The 12,440-nt window shown below is 57.0% G+C and overlaps 3 protein-coding genes across 3 annotated transcripts; 1 reads left to right on the top strand and 2 right to left on the bottom strand.

Moving 5' to 3' along the window:
- Positions 1-4,472: 4,472 nt before the first annotated feature.
- On the top strand, positions 4,473-7,348 carry MAM_01551 (MAP kinase kinase kinase Ste11; the record flags this gene model as incomplete). The annotated part of the gene is made up of 3 exons (XM_040820350.1): positions 4,473-4,886; positions 4,977-5,124; positions 5,196-7,348. 3 exons carry the CDS (start codon positions 4,473-4,475, stop codon positions 7,346-7,348), a joined length of 2,715 nt encoding a protein of 904 aa, XP_040681838.1.
- A 909-nt stretch (positions 7,349-8,257) lies between these two features.
- On the bottom strand, positions 8,258-8,866 carry MAM_01550 (uncharacterized protein; the record flags this gene model as incomplete). Its single annotated transcript, XM_040820349.1, has 1 exon — positions 8,258-8,866. The coding sequence occupies one exon, from the start codon at positions 8,864-8,866 to the stop codon at positions 8,258-8,260; it is 609 nt and encodes a 202-aa protein (XP_040681837.1).
- A 1,282-nt stretch (positions 8,867-10,148) lies between these two features.
- On the bottom strand, positions 10,149-12,440 carry MAM_01549 (uncharacterized protein; the record flags this gene model as incomplete). The annotated part of the gene is made up of 7 exons (XM_040820348.1): positions 10,149-10,299; positions 10,354-10,474; positions 10,529-10,707; positions 10,779-11,613; positions 11,678-11,884; positions 11,934-12,174; positions 12,240-12,440. The coding sequence occupies 7 exons, from the start codon at positions 12,438-12,440 to the stop codon at positions 10,149-10,151; spliced, it is 1,935 nt and encodes a 644-aa protein (XP_040681836.1).

The raw sequence follows: 12,440 nt of genomic DNA, 5'->3' as shown, positions 1-12,440 counted from the left end.
GGTGCCTGAGATGAGAGGAACCACGTGCCAATCCACTCGTGTATCGCCTCCTATTGCCGAGACAGGCAATCCGCCAAGGTACCCTACACCGCGATTACGCTTCCATCTCGGCCCTCGGGCCTCAACTTCCAAGGACATGGTGGAGCGGCAACGACTCGGGAGCAGCCTTGTTCAAACGTTTAGATTGATGCCACTGCTGGCCCATCGCGCAAGACGGCAAAAAGAAAGGCGCAAAAGCAGAGAGCCAAGCATGACGGGCACATGGCACGTGACGATGTAACAAGCCACTGCACTGCAGTCTCTGCGCTCGGAATTTTAAGCTCGCCGAATGGGCCCAAGTCCGCTGTGGAGAAAGTCAAGTTTGATTCCCGGGCGGGCGCGTCGTCGGAGCTGCCACTGGTGCAGACGTCAACGGCCGGTTTGGACACGAAAGTTCAACGTGTTTGGTCAACGAGAAAGTATTTGATGCCGCGGGCTGCGTTTGCCGCCATCCGAGAGGCCGGCGCCGGCGTTTGTGCGTTTGTTTGGTTTAGTCTGGTCGGGCAGCCAAGCAAGAACACGGCATGCGGAGGCCACGGGTTAGAATCCAACTCCTCGTGCACATGAATGATATGTAGCCCCGGAATACACTAGTAGTAGTTGGCGGGAACGGGATAGGCACACGCCTGATAGGGCCAGGAACTAGTTACCTTGTGCACGGTAGGAGATTTTTGACATTGGTCAAGACTCAAAACAACCCAACTACCTTGGTATTCCGGATCTAGTCATCTACGGCAAGTACTCCGTGCTCCCATACCCCGTGGTGAAGAAGCCCGTCGTCGCGTCAAGCTGGTCAATCCCCCGGGCCAAAGTGTCCGGGGTAAGACCAAGATCAAGTCGCGGATTGGAGATTCGCCCGATTTCGCCCCATGGGAGCCATCTCGAAGGGTCCAGATGTCCGAATATCTTCAGTTTCAGGCAAGTAGAGTTTACGTTTTAGAGTTCAATGGAACGTAGCAGCGATTTGGGGCTGTTCTAGCTCGTGTTTGGCTCGCATTTCATTCATTCCCGTGTCGACCAGGCGGCAGCTGCCGAGGCAAAAAAGAATGACACGGCGAGGTGAGGTCCTCATGGAGATAAGATGCCTGATGCTACGCCGCAAGTGCATAGTCGACTTGCGCAGGATCTATCGATGTCGCAACTACCACTGCAAGCTGCAATACTAATACATGTGCGGTCGTGAGGACGGAGGGTTCGGCCACCCCATGCAGCCGTCGAGATGCTTTCAAGGTAGAAAGATCAAAGGCCAAAGGTCAAAGGGGGGCCGGATGGCTTACGTGGCCCCACTTTGATACTACCAGCAATAATAATAATCCCGCGAGTGCGACAGCCTCGGTCAGCTTTGCCCACCCGCGCACGAGGCCGAAACGCTGCCGGTTTCATATTATCCGAGCTCGCAGCCAATCATTTGCAGAGCTGTGCCTGGTCAGCCTCGCGGGGCGGGGCGCACGCCGCCCAAGTGGAGACGGGGGTCTTGACACTCTAGCAATTGTGGGGCGAGGGTGGGGCTGGGGGGCACTTGGACGTCTTGGGCATCTTGTGGTCAATCGTCATTTTTTCCATGTGCAGATTTGTTGTGTGTACAACACCACGGCAGTTTGAGCGAGATGCTCCTACTGGAACGGGAGACGGGAAGAAGTGCTGACAGGATCAGAGACGGGGCCGAGGGCCGAGGGGCATTCGAATGAAAGAAAACAAACCGGAAAACCACTTGAAAAACAGACCGGGCTGGAGTCGCATCAGGAGCCGTCGCTTGCCAATAGTCTCCTGAAATCCTGCAGGCGGCGGAAAGGAGAAGAAAGAGCCGTGAGCCGTGAGCCACGAGCCATGACTCCCCATGGCAGCAATCAAAGAGACAGGACGCCGACCATGCGACTGCCCAGGGCGGCTGGACAAAGAGACAGGAACTGTCTGTGTGCCTGAGGGTCTGAAGCCGTAGTGTGACGGAGCGGCCGCCCATACGAGCGTGGTGGCATTGTAGTACAATTTTTTCTCCCCTTCTTTCTCTTGACCATGACGGGTGAACTGGCACGAGAGGTGGCGATGCGAAGAAGGCCGACTATGACGCGCGCCGCCGGGGCGGCTAGGCACGAGGTAGTTATAGAACCGCCACACGCGGCTCCTGAAGCAGGGCTGTGACGGCGGAGCGAGCACTGCGCGTATTACCTCTGGGAGTACTCCGGACTCGGTAGACTTCCTTGAGTGCCTACCTACTCCGTACCTAGGTACGCATTCGGTGTGTAAGAGAACTGAAACTGCATCCGCAGGGGTCCCCATCTGCCACGAGTGCGAGTCCATCCACGCACGAACACGACCACGTCCACGGTACGGCATGGACATGGAGGCTGGCGGATGGCTCGTGGACCATCGGCCAACAAAGACGTTTCAACGTTGTGTCGTTGCAGGGGCCATCAACTAGGTACGTACTTCACATGTTTTTTACATTTTAAACTTTACGTTGCTCTCCTCATGAAACCGTGCCAATCCGTGGCTGCCCATCCCGAGGGCCGAATGGGCGGGTATGCACTAACACGGAAGTGAGATCGAGCGACCAGCACAGGGGTATCAGTATTATCATCGTCGTGATCAATATTATTGTTCTTGTAATTGTTGTTCTCGCTGTACTCCGTAGTTGTCATCATCGCCATCCATTGTTAGTGCCGTCGCACATGGATTGACCATGTGCCGCCCATCCAAAGCAACAGGGGCCAGGCAGGGCATGGGAATGGTCGGCTGTACTCCGTATCGGTGATGCTCTGCAGGCAGGCAGTAGTATGTAGCTACTGAGTGCTCGGTCCATCCGTCCATCCATCATGTGAAGGATCGTCGTGCATGCTTCGGATGCGACAACCGGGACGTCTTGGCCCAAGGGTTCCGCGGCGTGCCAAGATGACAGCGGCCTGGAGGAGAATTGCATCACATCCCGGCCTCTACACATGGGCTTCTTCACCGACATTTGCTGATGAATCGTAGGCAGATGTGTGTGTTTCAACGTCGGGCTCTTGTAGTTGGATGATACTCCGAAAGCCACCGATGATGATGAGACCAGAGCCGAGCGTCCGCGCCCGCGCCCGCGCCCATGCGATTGCGGTTGCGGTTGTTATTGTCCAGGCCCCAGGTCCCAGGTCCCAGGTCCAGACGCGCCACTAGCGAGCGACGACGAGACCAAACCAACAGAGCAAAGATGGCCGGCCCCCCGGCCACAAGCGCGTGCCGACAACGTCACTCCGTGTCTGTGTGTCCGTGTGTCTGTGCGTCCGTGCGTCCGTGTGTCCGTGTGCTGTCTGAACGGCTGTGGTGGTGCCGGTTCGCGTTGGCGCTGGCGGGTTTCAACTTTTCCGCGGATCCACGATGCACGATGCGCGATGCGCGATGCACGGCCACGGCCACGGCCACGGCTTCAACCACGGCGAGCCATCAGCCGCGGCCCGCCACTGATACGGATACTGATGCTGATGCTGATGCTGACGCTGATGCTGATGCCGATGCTGATGCTGACGCGTGGTGTGCGGCAGCGACAGGGTTGGCCAGTCGAGGCAGCGGCGACGGGACATGAAATGGATGGAGAATGGAGAGCGGTGGTGCCGGTCCTGGCGTCTCGTCGTGTCCCCGGCCGCGTCGTGCCTCGTGCCCAAGGCTGGATGGACCGGCTTGACTGACTGTCAGACCCAGACCAGACAGACGCCCATCGCGCTGGGCTGCCTCGGGCTACGTCGGGCCCGGCCCTGCGTCGAGTTGCTGCCGCCGCCGGCGGTGCTGGAACAGACCCCTGTCGCAAAGTGTTTTGCATCCTGTTTGCTGTGCGCTGTGCGCTGTGCGCTGCTGCACACCTGGCCGGCCACTGGAGCATTTGGAGTCTGGACAACTCGTGGCGGCCTCCGGCGCTGGCAACCCCCTGTGAGCCGTCTGCCCCCCCTTTTCCTCCCCCCTCCACCGCCTGCCCTGCCGCCGGCCCCTCGCTTGCTCACCGAGAGAGCGCTTGAGAAGTTGAGACTAGCAACTGGCACATCAATCCTCCATACTCCATCCACGCTCCGTCCCCGAGTGCCGTTGACGAACCGTCGTCTCCGCCGTCTCCTCAAGTCGGTTATATATCGCACCGTCGAGTCGTCGACCTGCCGTGCTGGCCAGACCACCGCTCCGCTGTACCCCCTGTTTCCAAGTCTCTGCCGGCACAGAAGCTTGGGAAGCATAGATCCAGCGACAGCGACCTGGACTCCTGGCTGCCCGCTGTTGGCCCTGCCTGGCCTTGCGACCATCGCCAACGTCGCCAACGTCGCCAACGTCGCCTCGCCGTTCCGCCTTCGCGTCTGGCAGGAAGCGGGTTGGCCACCGACTCTGACCCGGACGCACCGATATACCCCGTATATCTCATCACACCCGGCTCGCTCGGCCTCCCTCTCCCCTAATACACAGCTTTAATCATTTGCGTCATGGCCATGCTTTCGTCAAAATCGCCGTTCCCGGCCGCCCTCAGCACCTCGAATCTTCCTCCCGGCTCCAGCCTGCAGTCTGTCTTGTCCACCTCGAGGAGACTGCCCCCGATGTCGAGCAGCACGCAGAGCTACGCCAGCCCGACCGAGTCTGACCCCTCCGAGGCCGACGACGCCGACTCCGTGAGGCGCTGGGATGAGGACCGTGTCTGCGAATACCTTCGAAGCGTCAGCTGCGAGGACTACGAGAAGATCTTCCGCAAGAACCACATCAACGGCGAGAACCTCCTAGAAATGGACAAGGAAGTGCTGAAGGAGATGGGAATTGACAAGGTTGGCGATCGAGTGCGCCTCTTCCTGTGCATCAAGAAGCTGCGGACCAAGACGTATGCAAATCAGAAGCGGCGCAATCGGGTGAGTCTGAAGTGAACCGGATAGACGATCGCAGCTGCGGGTCTGCCAGCTGGCTGACACTGACACGCTCTCTTTTCTTTCCATGTCCAGGATTCCTTCTCCGGCCTCGATGCCTACTCTTCTTTGCCTTCCACCACCCTTGCTGCCCAGACTTCGTCTGTGCCTCGCTCGGCCGCCTCCTCCTCTCTCAACCGTCGATACTCGCGGCAAGCCGATGTGCCCGCTCCGCTGGAAACTGGTGAGCTGACAAAACCCGACTGGCACATGGTTGACTCGCCAATACACAGCTGACTGTGCAAACGTGGGTAGCTCGGCAAGCTCGGTTCCCTGCCGGTCTTGGCTACGTTAGCAGCGTCGGCCAGAGCCAGCCTTCACGGCCTCCAGCAGTAACAGCTCCGGACCATGCCGCTGGCCGCCTGGTACCGACTCATACGAGAAACAATTCCAGCATGGATGGCTCGCTGATGGCCGCCCTGCCCCAGGGCCAGGACGTTATTCGCGTCATCTCCACCGGCGGCGTCACCAAAGTGGTCAAGATTGCTGACTGCACCACTTGCGAAGACGTCATGCGTGTCACCCTCCGCAAGTTTGCTCTGCGCGAGGACCACGAGCGCAACTATTGCTTCTGGGTCTTGACCGGCATTGACCCCGACCCGAGTCAGTGCAGACGTCTGGGCGACACCGAGCTGTGGCGCATCATCAAGGACAAGCGGCGGCCCGAACGCAACCGCCTGATTCTGCGGCGCGTGCCCGCCGGCGAGCCCGGAGAGTCGGAGCTGCAGCGCGCTGCTGCCATCGCCATGGAGGAGGAGCAGCAAAAGCACACCAAGGCCATCGAGTCGGTCGACAAGAGAAGCCAGCTCAAGGTCCAGAAGGTCCTGGGGGAGAAGTGGAACGACCAGCTGCAACAGCCTCTGTCTCCCGTCTTCTTCCAGCACCGAGATCGATCTCTTGCACACGAAATCCCCAGGGATGTGGACAGGACCCATCCGGCTGATGACGCTCGAGCTGCGCAACGTCGCAAGGCTGGTCTTCGCCAGTTTGGCGGGCTTCGACCTCCCAGTGAACTCATCGCCTCTGATCTGACCTCGTACTTCCCCGACCACCGGCGGGAGGACATTGACCGGACTGCTCGTCTTTCCATGAGGCGGTCGACCCGGCTGAGCAAGGTCAACAGTCGACTCAGCGTTGCGAGTAGCATCAGCCTGGCGTCGAGCGTACAAGACGCCCCTCCAATCCCGACGATTGCCGACTCGTGGCTGAGCGGTGCCGCCCACGTCGCCAAGGTCCGAACACGCGACTCCCACGGACGGATCCCCGGCATCTACAACAGAGATTCTTTTGCCTCGTCCACGTTGGGCACCCTCCAAGAAGAATCATCACCCCTGGAGCCGGACCGCAAGTCGTACGTGTCCTTTACCGAGAGCGGAGACGACGGCACTGTCGATCCCACCACTGTCAGCGTCACCGACCCGGACGGCAACACGGCCATGACGAGCTACTACGATGGCGATGGGTCTACGGGGTCGGGCTCCTTCAACGAGTCGATCCGGCAAGCTCTTTCCAACGACGGCGGTGAACTGGACGAGGAGCTTGAGAGTTTTCTGTCTGGGGACTCGTGGGACGACAACCAGTGGATGAAGGGAGCTCTTATCGGCAAGGGCTCGTTCGGCTCGGTCTACCTGGCTCTCCATGCCGTGACTGGTGAGCTGCTCGCCGTGAAGCAGGTCCAGATGCCGGCCCCCGGGGCGACTGGCCAGAGCGAGACTCGCAAGAGGGGCATGATTGAGGCGCTCAACCGCGAGATGAACCTGCTCCGTGACCTGCGGCACCCCAACGTTGTGCAGTACCTGGGCTGCAGCTCGTCGTCGGACCGGCTGAACATCTTCCTCGAGTACGTGCCGGGCGGCTCGGTCCAGACGATGCTGAACTCGTATGGCGCGCTGCCCGAGCCTCTGGTGCGGAGTTTTGTCCGTCAGATCCTGATGGGCCTGTCGTACCTGCACGGCCGAGACATTATTCACCGCGACATCAAGGGCGCCAACATCCTCGTGGACAACAAGGGCACCATCAAGATTTCCGACTTTGGCATTTCCAAGAAGCTGGAGCAGTCCAACATTCTGGGCAACGCCAAGAACAACCGACACCGGCCGTCACTGCAGGGATCGGTGTTCTGGATGGCGCCCGAGGTTGTCAAGCAGACAGAGTACACGCTCAAGGCCGACATTTGGTCGCTCGGCTGCCTGGTGGTGGAGATGATGACGGGCAACCACCCTTTCCCCGACTGCAGCCAACTGCAGGCCATCTTCAAGATTGGAGGCGGGACGGCATCCCCGACGATTCCCGAGCACGCCAGCGAGGAGGCCAAGGCTTTCCTCGGGCAGACGTTTGAGCTCAACCACGACCTGCGACCCAGCGCCGACGAGCTCATGCTCAGTCCGTTTCTCTCGCACATGACGTAGACGACGAAATTGTTTTGGTGGCTTTTCCGCTTGTTGACTTTCTCTCTCTCTCTCTCATTGCATTTGCCGGCTGGGGCAGGTACAGGTACCATGGCGCGTGTGTTCTGGTTTCTTTTTTTTTTCTTTTTTTTTTTTGCCCTTCTTCTTCTTCGTCTTCTTCTCCTCCTCCTCGCCCTCTTTCTTTTCTTTGGCTCTGATAGAATACAGGGGATGGTCTTCGGGAGAGACCCAGGGTGGATATACATGGAATTTGAGATTACAGGAGCATTTCAACGACACGGGGGACATGTCTGGCCAGGCGTTTGACGACACACACACAGCTGTAGCTAATGGAGGTGGCAAAGGGAACATGACATGCTCACGATATCAAGAGTGTATAATAGGCGTAGAAAAAAGAGCAAGAGCGAAAGCGAAAGCGAAAGCAACGGCGAATGAATAACGAATGACTCTTCCAACGACCGGCCCGGGCTGATTGACTTGGCCAAGTAGTCCTGAGTGATGGTGCGTGGACCCAGAGTCATGAACGAGGTTCTCGACGTCGTCACGGCTCGTGGGGACACCACATGGGCTGTTTACAAAGATGTACGCTCGCTGGTCAAGTCGAATCGGGATCTATGTGCTTTGGAGACTTTAGGGGGGGGGAGGCTCAGATTTTCATTTTCGTTTTCATTTTTTTTTTTTTTTTTTGTTTGTCAACAGAGCTAGAAAAGTTGCTTCATTGTTCCCTCCACCATCATCCTCCCAACTGCAAACTGCAACCGGCAGTCGCTTCAACGTCCACCAGGGTCGTCGTGCCCGACCGAGTATTCAGAGCCAGCCAGAACATGTACTCGGTTCAAAGGTGAAAAAAAGCCAAGAGACCACGCCTTGCCCGCACAGCGCAGCGCAGGGCAGAGCAGAGGAGCCCTCTCAAGCCAGGCCAAAGGCCTTCTTGGCGCGGGTAAAGTAGGCCTTCCTGTCGTCCGTGACCTGGACGCCAACGCACTTCATGTAGGCGGCGAAACCCTCGTCGGCGTTCTTCTCCATGGCGTCGTGGACGCCCTTGTCGCACTGTTTCTGGTAGAACCAGGGTCCGCTGCCAAAGTTGTACTCGTCCGGCTGGACCAAGGACAAGATGTAGTTGAGGGTCTCGTTGGACGCGCCCTTGACGTCGGTGATGTTGCTGACCTTGTCCTTGAGCTCGGGGATGTCCTGGGCGTACAGGAGGTTAAAGTTGGCCATTTGCATGTTGGCGGTGCCCTGGCCCGGGCGGCCGGGGAACGCGTTGTGCTTGTACGTGAAGTTGCCCGACTCAAAGGCCATGAGGGAGACGATGGCGGCCATGGCGTTGGGGTTGCAGACTTGCCAGCGCTTCATGGAGTTCACGATGAAGGGGGCGCTCTGCGCGGGGGTACGGCACTCCTTGGTGTCTTTGCACTTGAAGTTGGGCATCATCTCCTCGAGGATCTTGACGGCGTCGAGCTCGGCGGTGGCGGTGGCGGCCAGGGCCAGAGTCAGGGCTGCTGCCGAGAAGCGCATTCTGCGTGGTGTTGAGTCGGCGGGTATATGGATGGATGGTATGGTATGAGCAAGGGGAGAAGAGAAGCCCAAGGAATGACCGAGTCGAGGTTGTGTGTCGAGGAAAAGTAGAGCAAAGGGGAGAGGAATAGAAGGGGGATTCGAGTGGTTATGAGTGATTCTGGTTGCGAGGACGTGACTTTTTGTTTGCTCTGCTTTGCTTTGCTCTGCTCTGCTTTGCTCTGCTTTGCTTTGCTCTGCTATGCTTTGCTTTGCACTGCTCTGCTTTGCTCTGCTCTGCTCTGCTCTGCTCTGCTTTGCCCTGCTTTGCTTTGCTCTGCTTTGCTTGGGTTGATGTCGATGCCGATGGTGCGTACTGTACTGGCAGCGTTTGGGTCCGACAAAAAGACGCACGGCATTCAAGTCAAAGACGGCGAGAGGCGTGAGGCCAGAGTCTCAAAGAAGGCGTCTGCCAAAGAGCCGAGCGTGCTTGTTGTGCCTGGACATGGACGCAATGAATACCCCGTACTCTACTCCGTACTCGGTGCATGCCTTTATGTTGAACAAGGCGACCACGACAAACAGACGGCGTTTCGGGGCCGGAAATTGGAGTGGCGCAGACCAATCGTCGCCGTCGGGCCGCGAGGCCATCAAGGCGTGCCCAAGAGTCGAGACAAGGGGCGGCCGGCTTTTGTGCCATGCAAGACGGACGCATCACTGGAGGGGGACAGTCAAACCTTGACGCCGGTGGGAGAAGGAGGCGGTGAATGCGCTGCGCACCTTGGGGTTTTTGATGCTCATGATGGATGGGCATTGGGTAACGTAGTATTGATGCTTGTTCTTTCTGGGTTTCTATGGCCGAGTCCGCCCCGTAATAACTAGTTAGTAACTAGTTAATAACGTTACCCCTCATTTCTCTAGGTCATATATCGTCTCCACTTTCCCCCTTGACAGGTTGCACAACGGCGACTGTTGTGCTGCTGTGCTGCTGCGCACTTGCTGCTCCCCTCCCCACTCCAAGACGTCCAACGGCCTCGTCGTCCGCCTAGACTTCGGCAACATCTTGTCCGCCAAGTTGCTGCGTACGGCCCTCGGAGGGTCTTGATCAAAGGTGACGTGTACTACTAGGTAGCCCATACTTGGACAAATTCCACCTTGGACTGCATCGAAATACAGCGAGTGTGATATGCCTTTCATATCAGCCTAGAGTTCCAGGTATTCCCCCCTTTTCGTCCACTCCCATACGCACTTTCAACAACGTATGCCTTTTCTCGCCACGCCGCATCTCTCCCAGCATGAAAGCTCAAATGGGGCAGTTATCTACATCATCCTGCCACGCAAGCTTGGCATACGGCAACAGAAAATCCTGCGACGTAAAGCTACAGTTGATGTAGCAGTGGACCATGTCCGCGGTAAAACCAGCACCGAGGTCTGCAAGGACGCGGCGCTGAATACTGTTGTGCGCTTAGTAGGCTGCAAATCACGAATCGCGATAATTGGTAACGTACAAGTCAAAGAAAATCAAGTCAACCTTGTCGGGATTGCTGCCGTCTTTAGGGAACGATGCGCGCGCCTCCCAGTATCCGGGAATCCTGAAGCTAGGAATCTCAGAGTGCTCCGTGTCATCGCCTATTTTGACGTTAGCAATGGTGTCAAAGACTCGGCCGCGTGGGAGAAGCGTACCATCAGTGCCCCAGTCGTCCTTGGTGTTGTAACCGGGAACGACAACTTCTTGTCGACGGACAATGCCTCGAGGTTCACGCATATCACGACGGCTCATGGATCCGAGTGTCGGGTTGGTGCATTCATCATTCGCGACGAGCATCGAAGCAAAACGCTTGTCCACAACTCTCTTGTTGAGTCTGCGGGAACCTTAGCACAAAAGCATCTCTATTGAGCACGTGTTGCCGTGGAAGGGATGGTGAAGGCGTACTGGCCGATTACCTTGGATGCCTTGTCAAAAGGCACGTCGGCAATGTAAAAAAATGCATCTCTAAACGGCGAGACAATGAAGTTGTCATCAAAAGTAAAGGATCCCTTGTGCACGTCAAACCTGATCGCGCCAGTGTTACCCAGGATAATGCGAGCCTTGTCCTTGCGGGTCTCGTTCAAAACAATGGCCGAGACGGCAGGGTAAATCACCCCGGGGAAGATGTTCCTGTCATCGGTGAAGGGGGCACAGTCGATGCAGTAGTCTTTTGGCGCACACCCGTGCACTTGGCCGAGCTTGAGCTCCTCACGCTCCTTGGCGATGTCGTTCGTGACACGCAAGCCAGAGTGATAGTCGTACGTCCTATCAAATTGTTTGGAATGGTAGAGGAAGGTTTTTCGATTCCAGTCCAAGTATCGTCTGGAATAGACAAAGGGTGACTTGGCGCCTTCTCTGGCAGGTCGAGAAGGGTTGGGCACTCCGTGAGGGTTCTTGACTCCATGAAATCCGCTGTTGGATAAGTCAAATCCAGAGACAGACATCCAGCCTAGCGTCTCGCAGTACCGGCCGGACTCGATGCCAACGGCGTTGTCATCATAGACGGCGAAGTCTCGGATGTGGCTGTGTCCGCCGAGTAACTGGACGGGGGTCTTCGGATGCGAAGCACGGATGGCGTCGAACACGACCTTGAAGGTGCTGTAAGTGTCGGTAGCGCGGACGGGATTGTGGCCAAAGAGAACGAAAAGGTCGACAGGCATCCTGCTGGCAAGCGCTTCAGTGAACCAGCTTTCCTTCACCATGTCCTTGGCCTTGATGACTTGTGAGACGTTGGAGTTTCCTACAGGACAACTACAGCTTAAGCGCTCGGTTCTCGAATAAGCAATGCCAGAGGACGGACGTACCAGTAAAGTCAAAGAGAACACCGAAAGCCATGATGCGTAATCCATTTGGTGTAGTAAAGTAACGGTGTGTGGCGCCCACAAACTCAAATTTGCCCGTCTTCTGGTTGAGAACTTTTACGTTGGACGTGACATAGCGGTCTCCCCATTTCTTGGAGTAGTCGTCAAACATCTGGTATGCGACCTCGCTGACGTAGAGCTCGTGATTGCCTTTGCGTGTGGCTTAGCCAAGATTCAAGATTTGCATGCGAATTCTTACCAATTGTCAACAAATCGTACTCGATTTCGTCGAAAATGGGCATCGACTTGGCGCCATCCTCTTTAGTAGCGTCCGACAGACCAGTGCCGTCGTGAAGATCGCCAGTGTCAACAAGAAGCAGGTCAACTCCCATGTTTTCGGCTGTCTGCTTCATGCGGCGGCTAAAAGTGACAAAGTCACCCCAGTCAGCACCATAGTTTGGCTCCTTCAAATGACCTTGGAGCCAGCCGTGGGTATCGGTCTACTTTGCGTCAATTGATATCCTACAATCAACAACCTAGCCCAGCCTCCGAACGGCTCACTCACGGTATGGAGGAAATTGACTTGGCCCCATTCGAGGGGTGCTTTTGGCCCATATGTGGCGTTGGGAGCGCCGGGCTGCATGCGCTTGACGTGACGAACGTTTTCAACCTTGTCAATCGGTCCGTAGCAATCATCGTGGCCACATGCCAATGTGCCTGGGAGAATGGCAGCAATTGCCCCAATCAGTCCGAGAGACGTCAACAT

This window comes from Metarhizium album (assembly GCF_000804445.1).
Source record: "Metarhizium album ARSEF 1941 chromosome Unknown scaffold_2, whole genome shotgun sequence".
Lineage (NCBI taxonomy): Eukaryota > Fungi > Ascomycota > Sordariomycetes > Hypocreales > Clavicipitaceae > Metarhizium > Metarhizium album.
Note: the sequence above shows the minus strand (reverse complement) of the source record. Positions and strands in the feature narration are given on the sequence as shown.